The following is a 16756-nucleotide window of genomic DNA, read 5'->3' on the forward strand; positions in this document are numbered from 1 at the left end:
TGGGTCCCGCCGGGTCACAGCTTTGGTACTTTATCCTGTTCCGTGAGGTCCGTAATTTTCTGCAGGTGTATGCAGTCTGGTGCAGCCTTCTTTCCTGTTGCTCTTTCAGGATTAGTTATATTAATTATATTTTCATATTATATGCGTTTTTAGGAGGAGGCCTCTGTCTCACCTCTCACGCTGCCATCTTTAATACCTTGACTTTAACAATTTTTAAAAAAACTGTACAAGATGTCCATGGAAAATTTCAGCCAAAGATTAATGTTAACGAGTCAGAAAAGAAGCACAGTGCTCTTATCTTTGATAGTAGATGGATAAGTTTTGGGAGAAACACATTGCTCCTCAAAATCTTACTAGTTCTTTCCAGGCTATTTATTGTCTCACTGTACTTTACACTGTGAAGTGTACATATATTTCCTACTTCTCATTTATGTAAAGGTAGAAAAAGAGAAATTATCTGTATGTGTGTGTGTGTGTGTGTGTTTAGTCATGTACACCACTTTGCCAAGGATTGATTGTTTTTACTTTCTGGGTGCAAGTGTTTGCTTAGTGACATCAGGTGAGAAATAGAAAGGCTGGAATTGTTGCTGACTAAAGCTTGATATGGTTTTTAGCCATGTTTCTGCAAAGTGTGGCACTTGTACAACACTAGGATTATTGTAGAACTTGGAAGAGCCAGGCTGGTTTCTATACCGTAGCGTTTGGAAATACAGCAACTTAAATCCCTATGAGATTTCTCACCTTCTTTTTCCCTCTGTCTCAGGCAACTAGTTGATTAGATTTTTTTCTAGAGTAATCTTTATCTTTTTGAGGTGGAGTGGAAGAAAATTCACTTTTCCTAAGGACTTTTAAGTCTATTTCTATTCAAATTTTTCTTCTAAATTGACCCCCAAAGTTCTTGGAATATTCTAGGGATGGCTTTTGAAATGAGGTAGAGGATATATGGACTAATTAGAGAAAGAAGTTCTCCTTGTTCTCTTTTCTCCTTTGATTTCTTCCATTCCCCTCCCCATCCCTTTCCTTTCTCCTAACATCTGCCACTCCTTGTCTTCTTTCTTTTTTTACCAGAAATGGATTATTATTCTGTGGTTCAGCCCTGTGATGGGTTAAATGATTATCAGTGGGCTGGGAACTTAACTTGATTAAATTAGCCACTATACGTGCCTCAGTTTCTTTATTTGTAACTAGAGTGTTTTAGTGATGATTAAATAAGGCAAACTGCCCAGAAGAGTATCTGACACATAGTAAATATTTTATCTATTTAATCTTCATTATTGTTATCATTTTCATCATCCTTCACTCATTACCTTGAGCAGTGTATGAGACTGCCCAATGTTGATTGGGTGTTGATTAGATTTTGTTTTTAATGTAGAGACAAAACAAAATGTTAACTATAGAAGAACTCTCAGCAGTGTTTCCTGTACTGCAGGCAAATTAAGTGTGGAATGCATGTTGATGACATCTAGTGAAGGAACCATCATATGCGAGCTTGTTAAATCTAGTCTTTATGCTGACCCTAAAGGATAGAACGCTGACATGAATGCAGAGGTAGCTGGAGAGGACTGGATTGTGAAGGCACATAACTGGTTATAAGGGGAACTAAATATCGAGGCAGAGGAAATGGATGTGGTAACACAGTTACTCAAAGGAAGTGAGTCAGGAGGTAGAAAATACTGGCTCTTCCTTTTAAAAGAATAAGAGCATCCCTGAAATCTTGAGTTTGTGGGTGGTAATAAAGGTTTAAATCTGTTGGACATCAAGTTGATTCTAGTATCATTTTGGACAGGTACTAGGATGGTGCTTTTGTATAAAGTCATGCTATTTGATGATTCTACTTTTGGCAGTTGAATTGTCTTATTTGACTATTAATTTCTTGACAGCAGTATTTGACGAATGAGTTGCTAAATTCTAAGAAGCTATATGGATAGTAATATAGTGTGTTGCTAACTAGTTAGTAAACCCCCTAGATCATGAGTACCTGGAAAGCAAGACTATGTCTTACTAATAAACTTTTTCTCTGATGCCTAGTTGAGAGTTACATAGTAGGAATTCAGTAAATGTTTGAACGGATTAATAGCTTTTCCTTGGAGATGTAATTTTTTCATATTTTTTTAATAACATTTATTCCTAGGTACTTCAGATTATTATTTCTGTTAGCAATTCATTCTCATTCTCTTTTCATTCTTTTACTATTATTTGTTTCCTTTGACCCAACAGGAAATGTGAAATTATTAATTATGTAGGTTTATATATAAAATCTGGAGCTTTAGAATTGTCAGGAGCATTACACTTTAGAGATGGCAGGTCAATGTTGAATATTCTGAGGCTTATGTACTACAAATGACTTGTTAGCTTTGAGCTGTGCCATAATCTTTTGAGAAATAGTATCCATCTTATGTATGTAGTTTCAGAGTCGAACAACCTAATTTTGGTTTACTTCCAGTCTGACTTTTGATTCTCTTGTAGGGGTTTGTCAAAGAGATTCTGTTTCTTGGTAGGTGGTTGTGAGGGTCAGTTGGCAGAGTAGGAAGAAGCACCCAGTGGTTGGTTTGAATTCCAGTTCTACCACTCTGTAGTTGCATGACCTTGAACAGATACTTAACATCTCTTAAGTCTCAGTTTACTTAAGAAAGTAAGACTACGAGAGACAGGATAGGGCAGTGGGTTAAGAGCCAGGGCTCTGGAGCCAGACTGCTTGGGTTACAATGCTGGGTCTCTTAATTTAACTAGAACAGGTTATTTTCAATGTTCTGTTGCCAATTTGTAAAATGAGGAGGACGATTATAGTGGCTGCTGTGGGGACTGTTGGATTGTTGTAAGGATTAAATAAGTGAATACCTGTCAAGTATTTATTAGCATGTGATAAATGCTCACAATCATTGGCTGTTTGTTACTTTCTAAATTAAACTTTCTGTTAAGGCTGCTGTCAAGGAGGAGAACTGAAGGAAAAGACTTCTTGAAAATAAATGGATTAATACAATTACATGGTAATCACTAATGGGATTCTAGAGATGAGTAACTTTATCTTCTATTTCCTAAGTTTTAATAGTGAGAAAGCTTTAATTTCATGAGCAGCAGCCCCAAATCCAGACTAAAAAAGTAAAGCACTTTTGTGCTAAAGATGTTTTTGTTTGTTTTATTCATGATAGGAACATTTTTCTGTTTTTAAATAAAGTGATTGTAAAGAAGCAGTGTGAGACAAACTGTATTTTGCTGTTAAGGAAAGACAAAGGAATTTCAAAATGGGTCTCAAGAACAAAACTAACTCTAGTTGTTAAACATACTGTAGTTCAAGTTAGCTACTTTATTTCTGAAATTCTGGCCAAAAAAAGTGAAACTTCTTAATAATAGGAAGTAACAAAAGAATACTTTAGTACAGTTGTATATTTTCCATTTCCTGATTTTAAAAGTACATTTTTTTTTAACAGTATTGCCCACACACAGTTGTATTTTTCTTTGGTCTGTCTGTGATGATTTAGATCAATTTATTTTACAATAGTGTCTTTGGTCATGGAGGAGGTAACAGATGGTTTCAGGATCAACACAAAGCTGTTGTATGAATCAAATCAATTAAACAAAGGTGTTTTAATTAAGAAATTAAATGATATATTGTGATAATGGATATAAAAACACAGTCACAAACTCTGTTAAGTATTTTATAAGCTGTAGAGCACTCTGCACATAGTTGGTACAGTAGGAAATTACCCTTAAGCACTGCTGGCTTCCAAGTATATACTACCAGGCTGATTATCCTAGAGGTGACAGAATGGGTAGGTTCAATTACCAAATTCATATGCTTAGATTACATAGTTATTGAGTTAATTACAAACATACCATGAGAAGCACAGGTAAAAGATGGGTTTGTTAAGATGCCACTCAGGGTAAGGGACGAGTGGAAAGCAAGGACCACACTACTTAAATCTGTGTTACCCATTAGTAGTGTATCCAGTTTCTCTCAGTGCTGCATCAGCTTTTCCTGGTGATTGGACCTGAGTCAAGGGTGAGCAAGGGGACTTAAGGGATGGAAGGTATCTAGATCCAACATTAGCTCGCTCTATTGTAGCGACATAAGGTGTTTACATCTGAACACAGCTGTAACTTGATGCTTAACCTTCAGTACTATTTATCTGCTTATCTATGGCATATGACTCATGAAAGTAGAATGGAGATCACCAGTGGGTGTTTGATTTAGGAATGACAGCTGTCAGTCTCGATGGGTGACCTAATCCATGCTTTGGGAGCACTTAAACATTTGCTTGATTCTTCCATCCTTTCCTCTCTGTATATAACACTCATGCTTTGTTTTATTCTTTTAATCTATAGTCAGAATAAATGTGTTCTAATTTAGGCCTACAGTATACAGACAACTATCTTAAATTCTAATACATCATATAAGTTTTGCCTGTGTTTCAGAAGTTATTTGTTTACTAACTTTGCTTAGTTTCATTTATCTTCCTTGTCTCTTGTTTTTCTATGTGGCAGATTGAACATTCTTAAATAATACAGCAAACTAACTTCACAATTATCATTACTGTTATTGTAAGAGCACAGAGAACCCTTGTTTTGTTCTGTTTTAGTAGGGACTGATAAATATTGTAACACGAATATAAAAGGAAGGGTAAAGAGTTTGAATACCTTCAGCTTTTTATATATATATATTTCTTTGAATTTAGTTCTTCTATTGTTCAGCCCTAGATATATGTAATTGTTCAGATTATATAAAAAATGACAATGGCTTAAAAGTATGGTTTGATGCTCCTTCTTTCTCTGGGGAAAAAGCATCTTTTATAGCTAGAGCTAGAAATTTGGTAAATCTCTTCCATTAAATCAGACCCTTATAATATAAAGAAAATAAAATGGAACTTTTGGTGGGAAATAATGGCTAGAAAATTCCTTTCTAGAGAATTGTCTATGGGAAAAACTAATAATAGGTGGTTTAATGTTACAGAATTGTTATTATTTAATAATAATTATATAAAATCAGAATCCAATTTAAGCAGTTGTGTATGTAGTAAATTGTATATATTTCTTTCTATTTTAGTGGATGTGCATTTACAAAATTGATTTTATTGTAACAAGCTGTGGTAGTAAATCAGAATTGTGGAAATGGCAACTTAAATAATTTAGTAAACTTTTTATTTTTAATGTTATGTGTAAACTGGTTGTAACTTGATTGTTTTTAATTTTATATTTAGTATAATTTTGAAAATGTGACTCAGACGTTTGATGATCTTCCGGCGAGATTTGGTTATAGACTTCCAGCTGAAGGTTTAAAGGTAAGAAAAAAGTAATATATAATAAAGGCACAAAGTATTTAATATGGTGATTTTTGTTGCTCTTTATTTGTTTAAAGGATGAAATATTTTGTACTATTTCTTAGCACTAAACCCATACATATTCATTTGTAAAGAGTTCAGACAATTCAGAAGGTATGAAGAAACTGAAAATCACCTATGATTGTATTATTCTGAACTAGCCACTGTTAATATTTCTGTATATAATATGTCAGACCTGTTTTTTCAGGTATGTGTGTGTGTATGTATTAATGTAGATACATGCACATGTATATTATATTTATGTAAATACTTCCATATATAATGAATCTATATTTAACCCTAATAGAAACATGCTACATAGTTACCTGCCCATTTCACTTAATTGTATATCTGGAACATCTTTTCATGCTAATAGAGAATGATCTATATTTTTATTTGCAGTGGGTACATGGTTTTACAATATCATGAAATAATGTGGATTTTAAAATTTTTCTTGTGGATATTTAGGTTTTCCAGTTTTTGCTAGACAGGGTTGCAGTGAATACCTTCATCCTTATGTATTTGTCTATTTGCATAGGATACAGTTCCAAATGTAGAATTGCTTTATTTATGAAACACATGTTTAAAATGTTGTATATTCCAGGTTGCCCTTCAAAAGTTTGAGACAGTTTAGATTCCTACCAAGAGTGTCTAAGACTGTCCTTTTTCCCCATACCCTCTTCAATACTAGATATTCTCAAGTTTTTGTTGGTTGGTAAAAATTTCAAATGAGATTGAATATCTTAAAATTTTTGCTTGTGTGTGTGTGTGTGTGTGTGTGTGTGTGAATGTGAGAGAATTGCCTATTAATGTTATTTGCTCATATTTAAATCAAGAAGTCTATTCTCACTGATGCATAAGAATTCTTTATGTATTGGAAATATCAATCTGTTGTTTGCCACATATGCTCCAGATCATTTTTCCCAGTTTGCCTTTCATCTTTTAACTTTGTTTAAAGTTTCAGAAATTTTGTTTGTGTAATTAAAAATTGCTATCTTTTCCTTCTATATGTGGAGTCATGGTTAGAAAGTTCTTCCCATTCAAAGATAATACAAGGTTTTTATGTTATATAAGTCAGAGTACATGAAATTGTATGTGTATATATATATATATATGGACTACAGAAAGTATGTTCTAACATTCTTAAAATTACTTATTTAAGTACCATTAAAACTATTACTCTCAATTAGGATGGCAGGCATCTCTGGGTGGGCGTATCAGTTTTTATTTTTTAAAAGATTTAAAATTATTAAAAAAAAATCCCCAGCATTGTATGACTGTTTCTCATTGTAAAAATATTTAAGCAGAAAAGAAGTATGTAGAGGAAAAAGGAAAAGCCCCCTTCGCCCCTTCCTTACTTGTATATATCAACCCTGCTTCCCTCTTTGGAGTTTGACAGCAGGGTGTTACATGATCTCACAGTCCTTCAGATCCTTTTCTGAATATGTAGTGCTCTTTAGTTCATAAATTTATGAACTCATAAAGTTCACAAATGTTTACCATTTGTGTATATGAAAGGTTCCTTAATTTTTTACAGTGGAAACCATTCTACCTAATTTACCCAGAAAGGGATTTATGAAGAAATAAAGATGTTCAGAGTATCATAGCCTGGAGAACTAGTTTCCAAACTGTTTCAGGAATAAAACCCAGAACTGCTTTGTAGAACTGGCTTGATAAAGGATTGATGCAATCTCCAGACCCCTGAAACACATCATCGTTTCTTTGACCAGGTAGCTTCTGTTGTCTTACCTCAAAACACTCCACCTCTACTGCCACCCAAGCTTACCAAAGAGATATCCTTCATCAGATTGTTCCCTCAAATCTAACCTAGATTGTACTGATTGACAAACTCCATGCCAACTAGTTACTAGCCACATACTTGAGTGAAATACTAGCTGTGCAGGAGGCTGGGTAATACAGTTTTTTTTGTGTTATTTTTGTTGTTTTAGTCTACTTTGAGAGGGTAGCATTCACAGTGTTCAGAGTGGGTTCAGAAAATTTGGGACACTACAAATGACAGATGTGCACTCTAATGTTACTCTGCTTGTTTTAATTTGCATTTCTCTGATTTCTAGTAATTCTGAATTGGCAGTCTTTATTTCGTTTAGCATAGGGAGTCAGACCATCCCTTTTCACTGAAGAGCCTTTCTGCTTAGTAAGAGTTTTAAAGAGTTCCATTAACTCCTGATAATCAGCGTTTAGGTGCTCTTCTATTACTATGTTATTGCAAATTCAATTTACATTTGAAAGGTATTTTGACAAATTTGTTTATTCACTTAAGAAAAAATAGTGTTAAATATCTGCCTGCTTTTTACACTGTGACAGTATAGGGCAAGCCCAGGAAGTGAAGTACAGTGACAGTAAAGAGAGAGAGAATGTTCTAACAAATTATTGGATCATCATGGATAGCTTCTATATTTGCATGACTGGTTTTCCATTGCCCAGAATCAGAATTTACAAATGCTGCCCTACTCATTATTGTTTCCAAGGAGGACTTGATGATGAAGTAGGGGTAGCTCACTATAGTGTAATGTCTATAAAACCACTAAATAAATGTGTTAAAAATATAACCAAGTTAACTGAAAAATACAATGTGGCTGTTGAGAGATGTAGCTGAGAAATATTTCCTTTTAAACTTTGCCCAGAGAGTTTAGATGGGATAGTTTTTATAGGCTTATATCTATATTTTGTAGCTTTTATGATGCTGTATTCCATCATTTACAAGAGATCAGATATTTGTATCAACTGAAATTTTCTGTTTACATTTTTATTTGCATATGCCCCAATATTGAGCTAATAGTATTTTGAGACTTTTTCTCTCCTCTTCCTTCATTATAGGGAAGTCAGAAAGCCAAAGAAAGTTTTACCTATTTGAGCTTTAATGTGAAAAAGTGAATTTTGCATGGATTAAAATATGGCATTTTAGTGTTGCAGAAGTTTTAAAAGAAAGATTTGATATTTTACATGGGGGAAGCTTTGTGTTTTTAGGTAAATACTTTAATTGGTTGTTTTGGCAGGTGCCTTTTCCAGAAAACCTTTTTTTTTTCTTGGAGACCTGGTTGTATGGCATCAATATGTTCCCTTAGGTCTAAGTACCTTATAAAAAGACTTGGCAATGAAACACTTACTGCATAGTTTGTACTCATTGTCCAGAGTTAGACAGTTATAAGGAGGTCATTACTGAGAGTCCCCGTTAGACATTTCAGGAGTTCTTTAACTTCTACATTTGGTGTTGTAACCCCATCATTCCTTTTCGTACCTACCTAAAGGAAATTTAACATGCGAGTGTTGCTTTTTGGTGTTACCAGAATTAAATTGTTGCCATCCTGATAATCTTAGATATCTTACTGCCTTTAGTTGGTGCTTTTCTTGATTTTTAGTGAGATCAAGCATCTTTTTATAGGATTATTGGTCAAACAGGTTTCTTCTAGTTTGAATTATCTTCTTTTTCTTTTTTGCCTATTTTTCTATTGGTTTGTTAGTTTTTAAAATGTTAATTTGTAAAAACAAAATCCCTGATTCAAAAAGATATTTAGGGCTATAAATTTCCTTCTAACAGGCATACTTTATTTTATTGTGATTCACTTTATTGTGCTTTGCAGATACTGCGTTTTTTACAAATTGAAGGTTTGTTTCAGCCCTGCATTGAGCAAGTCTATTGGAGCCATTTTTCCAACAGCATTTGTTTACTTCATGTCTCTGTCACATATTGGTAATTCTCAAAATATTTCAAACTTTTTCATTATTATACTTTTTATGGTGATCTGTAATCAGTGATCTTTGATGTTAGTATTGTTTATTGTTTTGTGGTGCCACTAGTTGTACCCATAGGAGATGGTGAACTTAATTGATAAGTGTGTGTGTTCTGATGGTTCCACTGACCAGCCGTTCCCCCATCTCTCCTTCTCCTCAGGCCTCCCTATTCCCTAAGACACAACATTATTAATATTAGGCCAATTAATAACCTGACAGTAACCTCTAAGTGTTCAAGTAAAAGGAAGAATCACGGTGTCTCTCACTTAAAAACAAAAGCTAGACATGATTAAGCTTAGGAAGGCATGACAAAAGCCAAGATAGGCTGAAAGCTAAGCCTCTTGAGACAAACAATTGGCCAAGCTGTGAATACAAAGACCCTAACTCTTTTAGTTCTTTGAGGGCTGAGAGAGGTGAGGAAGCTGCAGAAAAAAAGTTGGAAGCAGAGAGTAGTTCATGAGGTTTAAGGAAAGAAGACATCTCCATAATGTAACAGTCCAGGTGAAGCAGCAAATGCTGATGTAGAAGCTGCAGCAAGGAAACATCAGAACACACACACATACTGAGCTAAGATAATTAATGAAGGTGGCTTCACTCAACAATAGAGTTTCAGTAGAGATGAAACTCCTTTATATTGGAAGAAGATGCCATCTAGGACTTTGATAGCGAGAGAGGAGAAGTCAGTGTTGGTGAAGGGCCCCCACCAGTAAGATGGCAAACTTCCGGCTTCTCTTCCAGGTCCTCAGTTCCCGACGGCGCCACCTAAAGACCAATCACCTCTCTCCCCACTCCCACTCCCAGCACCTAGCCAATAGCCACCAGCCCCGTAGAAGTAACACCACAATCACCCCATGCCCCTTCCTATATAACCCAGCACCTTTCCCCAATAAAGCGGAATTCTCCGGTGAATTGCTGCTGTGTGTCGCTCCTTTCCTTTCATTGGTGCTGAAACCCGGGAGACGGGACACCCCAACTGGGCCCCATCTTCCCCCCTGACACCAGCAGCAGCTTGCCCTCGTCCTCTTTTTCCGGCGCTGGCTCCTCACACTCTCCACTCCTCTTTGGCCTTTAGGTAAGTTTTCCCCCAGAGTGGGCCACTCTTCCCCGAGCTATCGCAGTGTCATTGACTGTGATTGTCCGGCAAGGCCCTGACGCTCAGGGACGAAGAAAGAACTCTCCCTGCCTCCGGCCTTCACAGCTGCTGCAGACCCTCAGGCCCCCCTTCAACAGCCATAAATTGCCGCCTCCGGCCTTCACGGCTGCGACAGACCCTCAGGCCCGTCCTCCAACAGCCATAAATGAGGTGACTCCTTTGTGGATAAGAATGCTCCCTTTTCTACTCCTTCCGTTTTACCTGCCAAAATCCGTTCCGTCCGCCGAAAACTCCTAGTACTAGGTTCCTCGGACTCCGGCATCTGCCTTCTTAGAGGAGTCTGGGTGATGACCCACACTTCCTAAGAAACCGACTCGTATACGAGTTTCCGCAGACCACCAAGGATCATCGGGGACGCCCCTTGTCTCCTTGCCGTCTGTTCCCAGTCCGAGGATCTCCGTTCGTCTTCCCCTGTTTGTCTCCTTCTCTGTCCTTTAGCCATGGGAGCCTCCTCATCCCTCCCTGGAAGTTCACCTCTTAAATGCCTGCTCAAGTATCTAGCCACCCTCTCCCTGACGCCTGATATAAAACCAAAACTTCTCCACAAATACTGCTCCCAAGATTGGCCAACATAGCCCCTAAACAATAACAACCAATGGCCCGCAGGGGAAACTCTTGATCCTAACATCACTCGCGATCTCTTTAACTACTGCCAGCGCCTGAAAAAATAGAAGGAGATTCCCTATACCGAAGCTTTCCGCCTCCTCCTCCTCCTCCCCCCGCCTCCCCCCAAGTTCTCCTAGCCTGCAAGCCGTCTCCCCCGCAGAAGCCTCCCGTTCACTCCCTTCCCCCTCCTCTCCTACAACAGCCCCTCCCCCTTCCTCCACCACATCTCCTCCCCCACCTCACCCCCCCTGCAGATCAAGCCTGAGCCTTTCAGCCCCCCTCTAAGTAAGTTCCAACAGCCTCCTCTGTCTTTGCCCCCATGACCTGTTTCTCCCCCACAGACTGAGCCAGAACCCTTCAGTCCCCCTCACACTCAGTCCTGAGTGCCTCCCAAAATTATCGCCCCCCCTCCGAGAAGTACCAAAATCTGAAGGCATCGTGCACGTTCATGTCCATTTCTCCTTAAGAGATTTAGCCCAACTTGAGAAACGCCTAAGTTCCTTTTCCACTGATCCCACAACATATATCAGAGAGTTTCAATAGACCCTCCAGTCATACAGCCTCACACATCATGACATTTTCATGCTCCTAGCCAATACCCTCCTTCCTGAAGAGCATAGATGAGTTTGAGACTTCGCCCAAACGCACGCCACCTAAACCCACAGGACTGACCCCACCTATCCCTCTCGCCCCACCGCTGTCCCCGAACAAGACCCACACTGAGATTATAACACCACTGTGAGTCTCCGCTCTCGAGATATCTTCGCCTGCCACTTAATAGCAAGTCTGAAAAAAAACAGCTCGTAAATAATCAATTTTCAAAAGCTCCCTCCGAGTTCTTTTCTTACACAGACTCACCCAAGCCCTATTACACTATACCAGCCTAAACCCAGAAACACCTGATAGAAGACATGTCCTTATGACATACTTCCCAGCTCAAAGCTACCCCGACATTAAAGCTAAACTCAAAAAGTTAGAACAGGGCCCTGCTACCCCACAGACTGAGATCTTAACAGTGGCCTTTAAAGTCTTCCATAACCGGGAGGAGGGGAAGGAACGCCGTAAACGAAAGGCTGATCAGGCCAATTTCCAAATGTTGGCCCAGCTGATAAAACCACAACCTGGGCGCTCTTCTACAAACAAGCCCCCCGCAGGAGCTTGTTTCAAGTGCAGACAAGAAAGACATTGGTCAAGGGCATGCCCCTACCCCAGATCTCCTACCACCCCATGCCCCAGATGCCACAAAAAGGGCCACTGGAGGTCTGATTGCTCAGTCACCCGAAGGGGAGGCTGGACGAACAACCCCCATCCTAAGCCCGCCGTAGTGGGGCTGGCAGAAGAAGATTGATGGGGCCTGGGAGCTTCTCGCCTGACCATTTCCATCACCAAACAGGAGCCCAGGGTTACTTCAGTAATAGACGGTCGCCCCATCTCCTTCCTCCTAGATACAGGAGCCACCTTCTCAGTCTTGCAGGAATACCGGGGCCCTACCACGCCTGCCATTACTCCTATAGTCGGGGTAGGAAGTAAACAGATTTTCCCATTAAACCCCCCCCCTTTTATGCACAATCCAAGACAATCCCATACCTTTCTCCCACTCCTTCCTGGTTATGCCCCAATGTCCCATCCCCTTACTAAGACAGGACATCCTTTCTCTCCTCCATGTTTCCATAACTATATCCACTCCCACAGCCCCCAGTACTCCCTTTCTGATGGCCCTCATAGCCGACGACCCCCCTCTACCCAATGAAGGCTCCAGTTCCGCCCTCATACACCCTGTAAATCCCAGAGTTTGAGACATTACAAGCCCCTCCGTAGCTCTATGTCCTCCTTCCTCCATCAAACTACGTGACCCCTCTCAGTATATCTGTCAGGCCCAATACCCCCTAACCACGTCAGCCCTCATAGGCCTCCAACCCATCGTCCAAGATCTCTTAAACAAAAATTACCTTAGACCCACTCACTCCCTGTTTAATACCCCCATATTAGCTGTTAAAAAAAACCAACGAATCTTTCTGCCTCGTCCAAGACCTTCGCCTCATCAACATGGCCGTTGTCCCTATCCATCCCTTAGTCCCAAATCCATACACCCTTTTATCGCTGCCCTGCCTTGGCTTCCCGAGACCCCTCCTCCCAAGATTTTTTCACCTTCACCTGGACAGACCCATACACAAGACATTCTGAACAACTCACTTGGACAGTTTTGCCACAAGTCTTCCAAGTCCACCTTATTACAATACGTAGACGATCTTCTACTCTGCAGTCCCTCGTGAGAACAGTCTCAACTTGACACTGCCTCCCTACTTAACCTTCTAGCTTCCAGAAGTTACCGAGTATCCCCCGCAAAGCTCAAATCTCTTCCCCTTCTGTCACTTACCTCCGATTTCTTCTATCTCAACAAAGAAAGTCCATTACCTTAGACAGAAAACAGCTTCTCTCTGACCTGCCTGTTCCCAAAACCAAGACAGAAATCCTTTCCTTTCTAGGCCTGGCTGAGTATTTTAGAGCGTGGATCCCGAACTTCTCCCTGTTGGCAAGACCCCTATACGACCTCAGCAAGGGCCCCCCTGAAGAACCATTATCATCCTCACCCCGACACTCCTTCATTAAGCTCCGTCAAGCCCTTGTAGAAGCTCCAGCTCTCCGTCTCCCTGATTTGTTGAAACCCTTCTCATTATACATTCATGAGAAGTCCAGTCAAGCTCTAGGAGTCTTAGGCCAATATTATGGCCCATCCTTTGCCCCAGTAGCTTATCTCTCCAAGCAATTAGACCCCACAGTTCGGGGATGGGCCCCCTGCCTACGAGCATTAGTCTCTGGGCAGCTCTTGCAGAAAGAAGCTCATAAACTAACTTTCGGGGCACCCCTTACCATTCTGTCCCCACATCACCTAAAAGATCTCTTAACCTACAAAAGTTTACAGACTCTCCCTCCCTCCAGACTCCTGACCTTACTGTCCTCTTTCCTCCAAAATCCAGACATTTCTTTCCTCACCTGCCAGCCCCTGAATCCGGCCACTCTTCTTCCTCTACCCTATGCTCCTCATACTCCCTCGCATGATTGCCTGGAAGCCCTTCACAACTTCCTTCCATGCCATTCCACGATCTCCGAAGGAGCCCTCTCACATTCTGACCTCATCTAGTTCACTGATGGGTCCTCCTTTAAACATGAGGGCACCCACTATGCAAGATACGCAGTAGTCTCTCTTGAAGACGTCATTGAGGCACAAGCCCTGCCCCCTGGTACAACCAATCAACAGGCCGAACTCATTGCAGTCACCAGAGCTTGCACTCTGGCCCGGGACACGTCTCTCACACTGTACATTGACTCCAAGTACGTATTCACATTCTCTTGTCTCATGTGGCAGTATGGAAAGAACGAAGCCTCCTCACCACAAAAGGAAATTCTGTAACTAATTCAGCCTTAATTACTAAACTTCTAGAGGCCTCACAACTCCCACACCGACTAGGCATAGTCCACTGCAAATCACATCAGAAAGATGACTCCCCCATTGCAAGAGGTAACAACAAAGCTGACAGAGTAGCCCGGTCAGTTGCCCTATCAGAAGACACACCAAACAACAATCCATCTGCCCTTGCAGTTTTAGCTTTATCACAAGACACCCTCTGTTCCCAGGACAAAGAGTCTCTCTTCCGCTTCTTACACGATCTGTTCCATTCCAGCCCCCAATCCTTGACCCATTTTTTACAATCCTTTTTTTCTCTCTCTCCTGAAGACAAAACCCTCCTTAACGAAATCACCCGCAAGTGCACAATCTGCCAACGCACTAACCCTAATACCCCCCTCAAAGCCCGACCCTTCCCAGCTCATCAAGCAAGGGGTCATGTCCCCGCTGCAGATTGTCAAATAGACTTCACTAACATGCCCCCTGTACAGCATACCAAATACCTACTCGAGATAGTAGATACATTTTCAGGATGGGTTGAAGCTTTCCCCACCACTAACAAACGAGCGTCCGCAGTTGCCTCTATCCTCCTCACCCAGATCTTTCCTAGGTTCGGGATGCCCACCTCCCTCCAATCAGATAAAGGCCCTGAGTTCACTGCCCAAATTATCCAGAACCTCTCCAAGTCGCTCTCGCTCCCCTGGCATTTACATTGTCCTTATCGACCATAAGCTTCGGGAAAAGTAGAAAGAACCAATAGAACTCTAAAGGACATCCTGACCAAACTATCTCTAGAACTACACCTTGACTGGGTTCGCTTACTTCCCTTAGCTCTACTCCGCATTCGGGCCCTCCCAAAGAAACCTTCCTTCTTGTCGCCCTTTGAGATCATGTATGGCCGCCTGATTCTACCCCTGGGGCTCCCTTCCCACAAAGGACCAATTCCTTCCAATATAGCCCTTCCGCTACTCTCTCTCCTCCGCACTGAATTGTGGAAATATCAAGATTAACTCGTTCCTGATCCATCTGCCTCCCAAAATCCTCCTGTCTTACAGCCCGGCCAACTAGTATTTTATAAGCCGCCAGAGGACTGGCCTTCTCTCACCCCGAAATGGGAAGGTCCACACCCAGTTATTCTCTGCACCCCCTCAGCCGCCAAGCTCTTACTGCCTGATAACTCTGTCACCCCTTAGATTCATATCTCCAGGTTGAAACCAAATACCCAAGACCCACCTTCTCTGGACACCCAAGACCCATCAGTCACAATCCAGAGTCCTTCAGATACAGCCCAAGACGCTGTCTACTCTACCATGCCTCATCCCTCTGATCCCTTGAAACTCCACATCTCCCATTCACTCCCTTTGACATCCATACCCGAATCATGACTTTTTCCTCCTTTACCGCTCTCTTGTTTTTTCTCCTCATTCCTACTGCCACCCCAGCCTCCTTTGTATGGCGATTCAAAGTAAGACAGACTTACACACAGCATCAAACAAAAGTTACTGCCCTCATTGCCACGTCAGACTGCCCTCTAAAAGGCTGCTCCGAGCCTTTATACCTCCACTTTCCTCCCTCCACCAAAGTGTTCACTAGCAGCTACCTTTATTCTCCCTACCTCTGCTTCCTCTATGACCAAAGACAAGCCTATTGTAGGCGATGGCAAGACACCTACGGGGGATGTCCCTACAGGTCTTGCACCATTCACTACATGGGTAACTCCCGGTACCCACAGTATTACTCCTCCAACCGTTTCATGAAATACCCCAACAACTCATTCTCCTTATCAATCCCAGATCCCTGGGACTCTCGATGGGCCGCCAAAGTCACAGCCTCAGTTTACTATGGGGGGTCCTCAACTCCCCACAGTACCCTTCATATCTCTCGAGAGTATGTTCCCTCTCACTCCCAAATCTCTCAAGTTGCATCAGATATCAGACATTCCGAAAAAGTCATTATCAACTCTTGACGGCACTTCTTCATCTTCTTATTTCTCCTACTCTTAGTTACAGCTTATTCAAGACACCACCATCTTTCTCAACCACACCCTCAACACCGCCAATTGTTTCTTGTGCACATCACTACAGCGCCCATAGCTGGCTGCCGTGCCCCTTAATATTTCCAACTACTCCTTCCATGCAGAAGGACAACCCCTCCGCCCCCCTGGCAGACATACCCCTGTGAGAACCAGAATACGCAGATAATCTCACCATCCACCACTGTGTAAGCCCAGCTCCACCCCCCTCCAGCGCACTTCACTGCCTCTCTATCTACACCCCTACCTCCTGCTCTAAGACTTTCACTCAACCGCGACACTTCTTTTAGTGTAATGGCAGTCTTTTCAACTCACCACCTCAGCCATTAGTGCAGGGTTTTCGAGAAGAGCCTTGAGTCACTCTCTATGGGCAATTAGAAATCTCAACGACAAACTTGAAAAAGCCCTGACATCCACTGCCGATTTCCTAGCCTCTCTCCAAAGACAGGTCACTTCACTAGCTAAAGTCACCCTCCAAAACTGGCAGGCCT

At 41.2% G+C, this 16756-nt stretch overlaps 1 protein-coding gene across 3 annotated transcripts in view; it reads left to right on the forward strand.

Annotated features, from left to right (window-relative positions):
- Window positions 1–16756, forward strand: part of RNF13 (ring finger protein 13) — a 224435-nt gene that overhangs the window by 67908 nt on the left and 139771 nt on the right. For 2 of the 3 annotated variants that reach the window (XM_036896402.2, XM_036896403.2), the window contains exon 1: window positions 5248–5276. Coding sequence is in view for 1 of the 3 variants with exons in the window: in XM_036896400.2 (XP_036752295.1) it covers window positions 5196–5276 (81 nt within the window). In the remaining 2 variants the exon portion in view is untranslated. Of the gene's footprint in view, window positions 1–5195; window positions 5277–16756 lie in introns of those variants that run through there. The other variant, XM_036896400.2, reaches the window with a different exon arrangement.

This window comes from Manis pentadactyla, chromosome 1 (genome assembly GCF_030020395.1).
Source record: "Manis pentadactyla isolate mManPen7 chromosome 1, mManPen7.hap1, whole genome shotgun sequence".
NCBI classification, from domain to species: Eukaryota; Metazoa; Chordata; class Mammalia; order Pholidota; family Manidae; genus Manis; species Manis pentadactyla.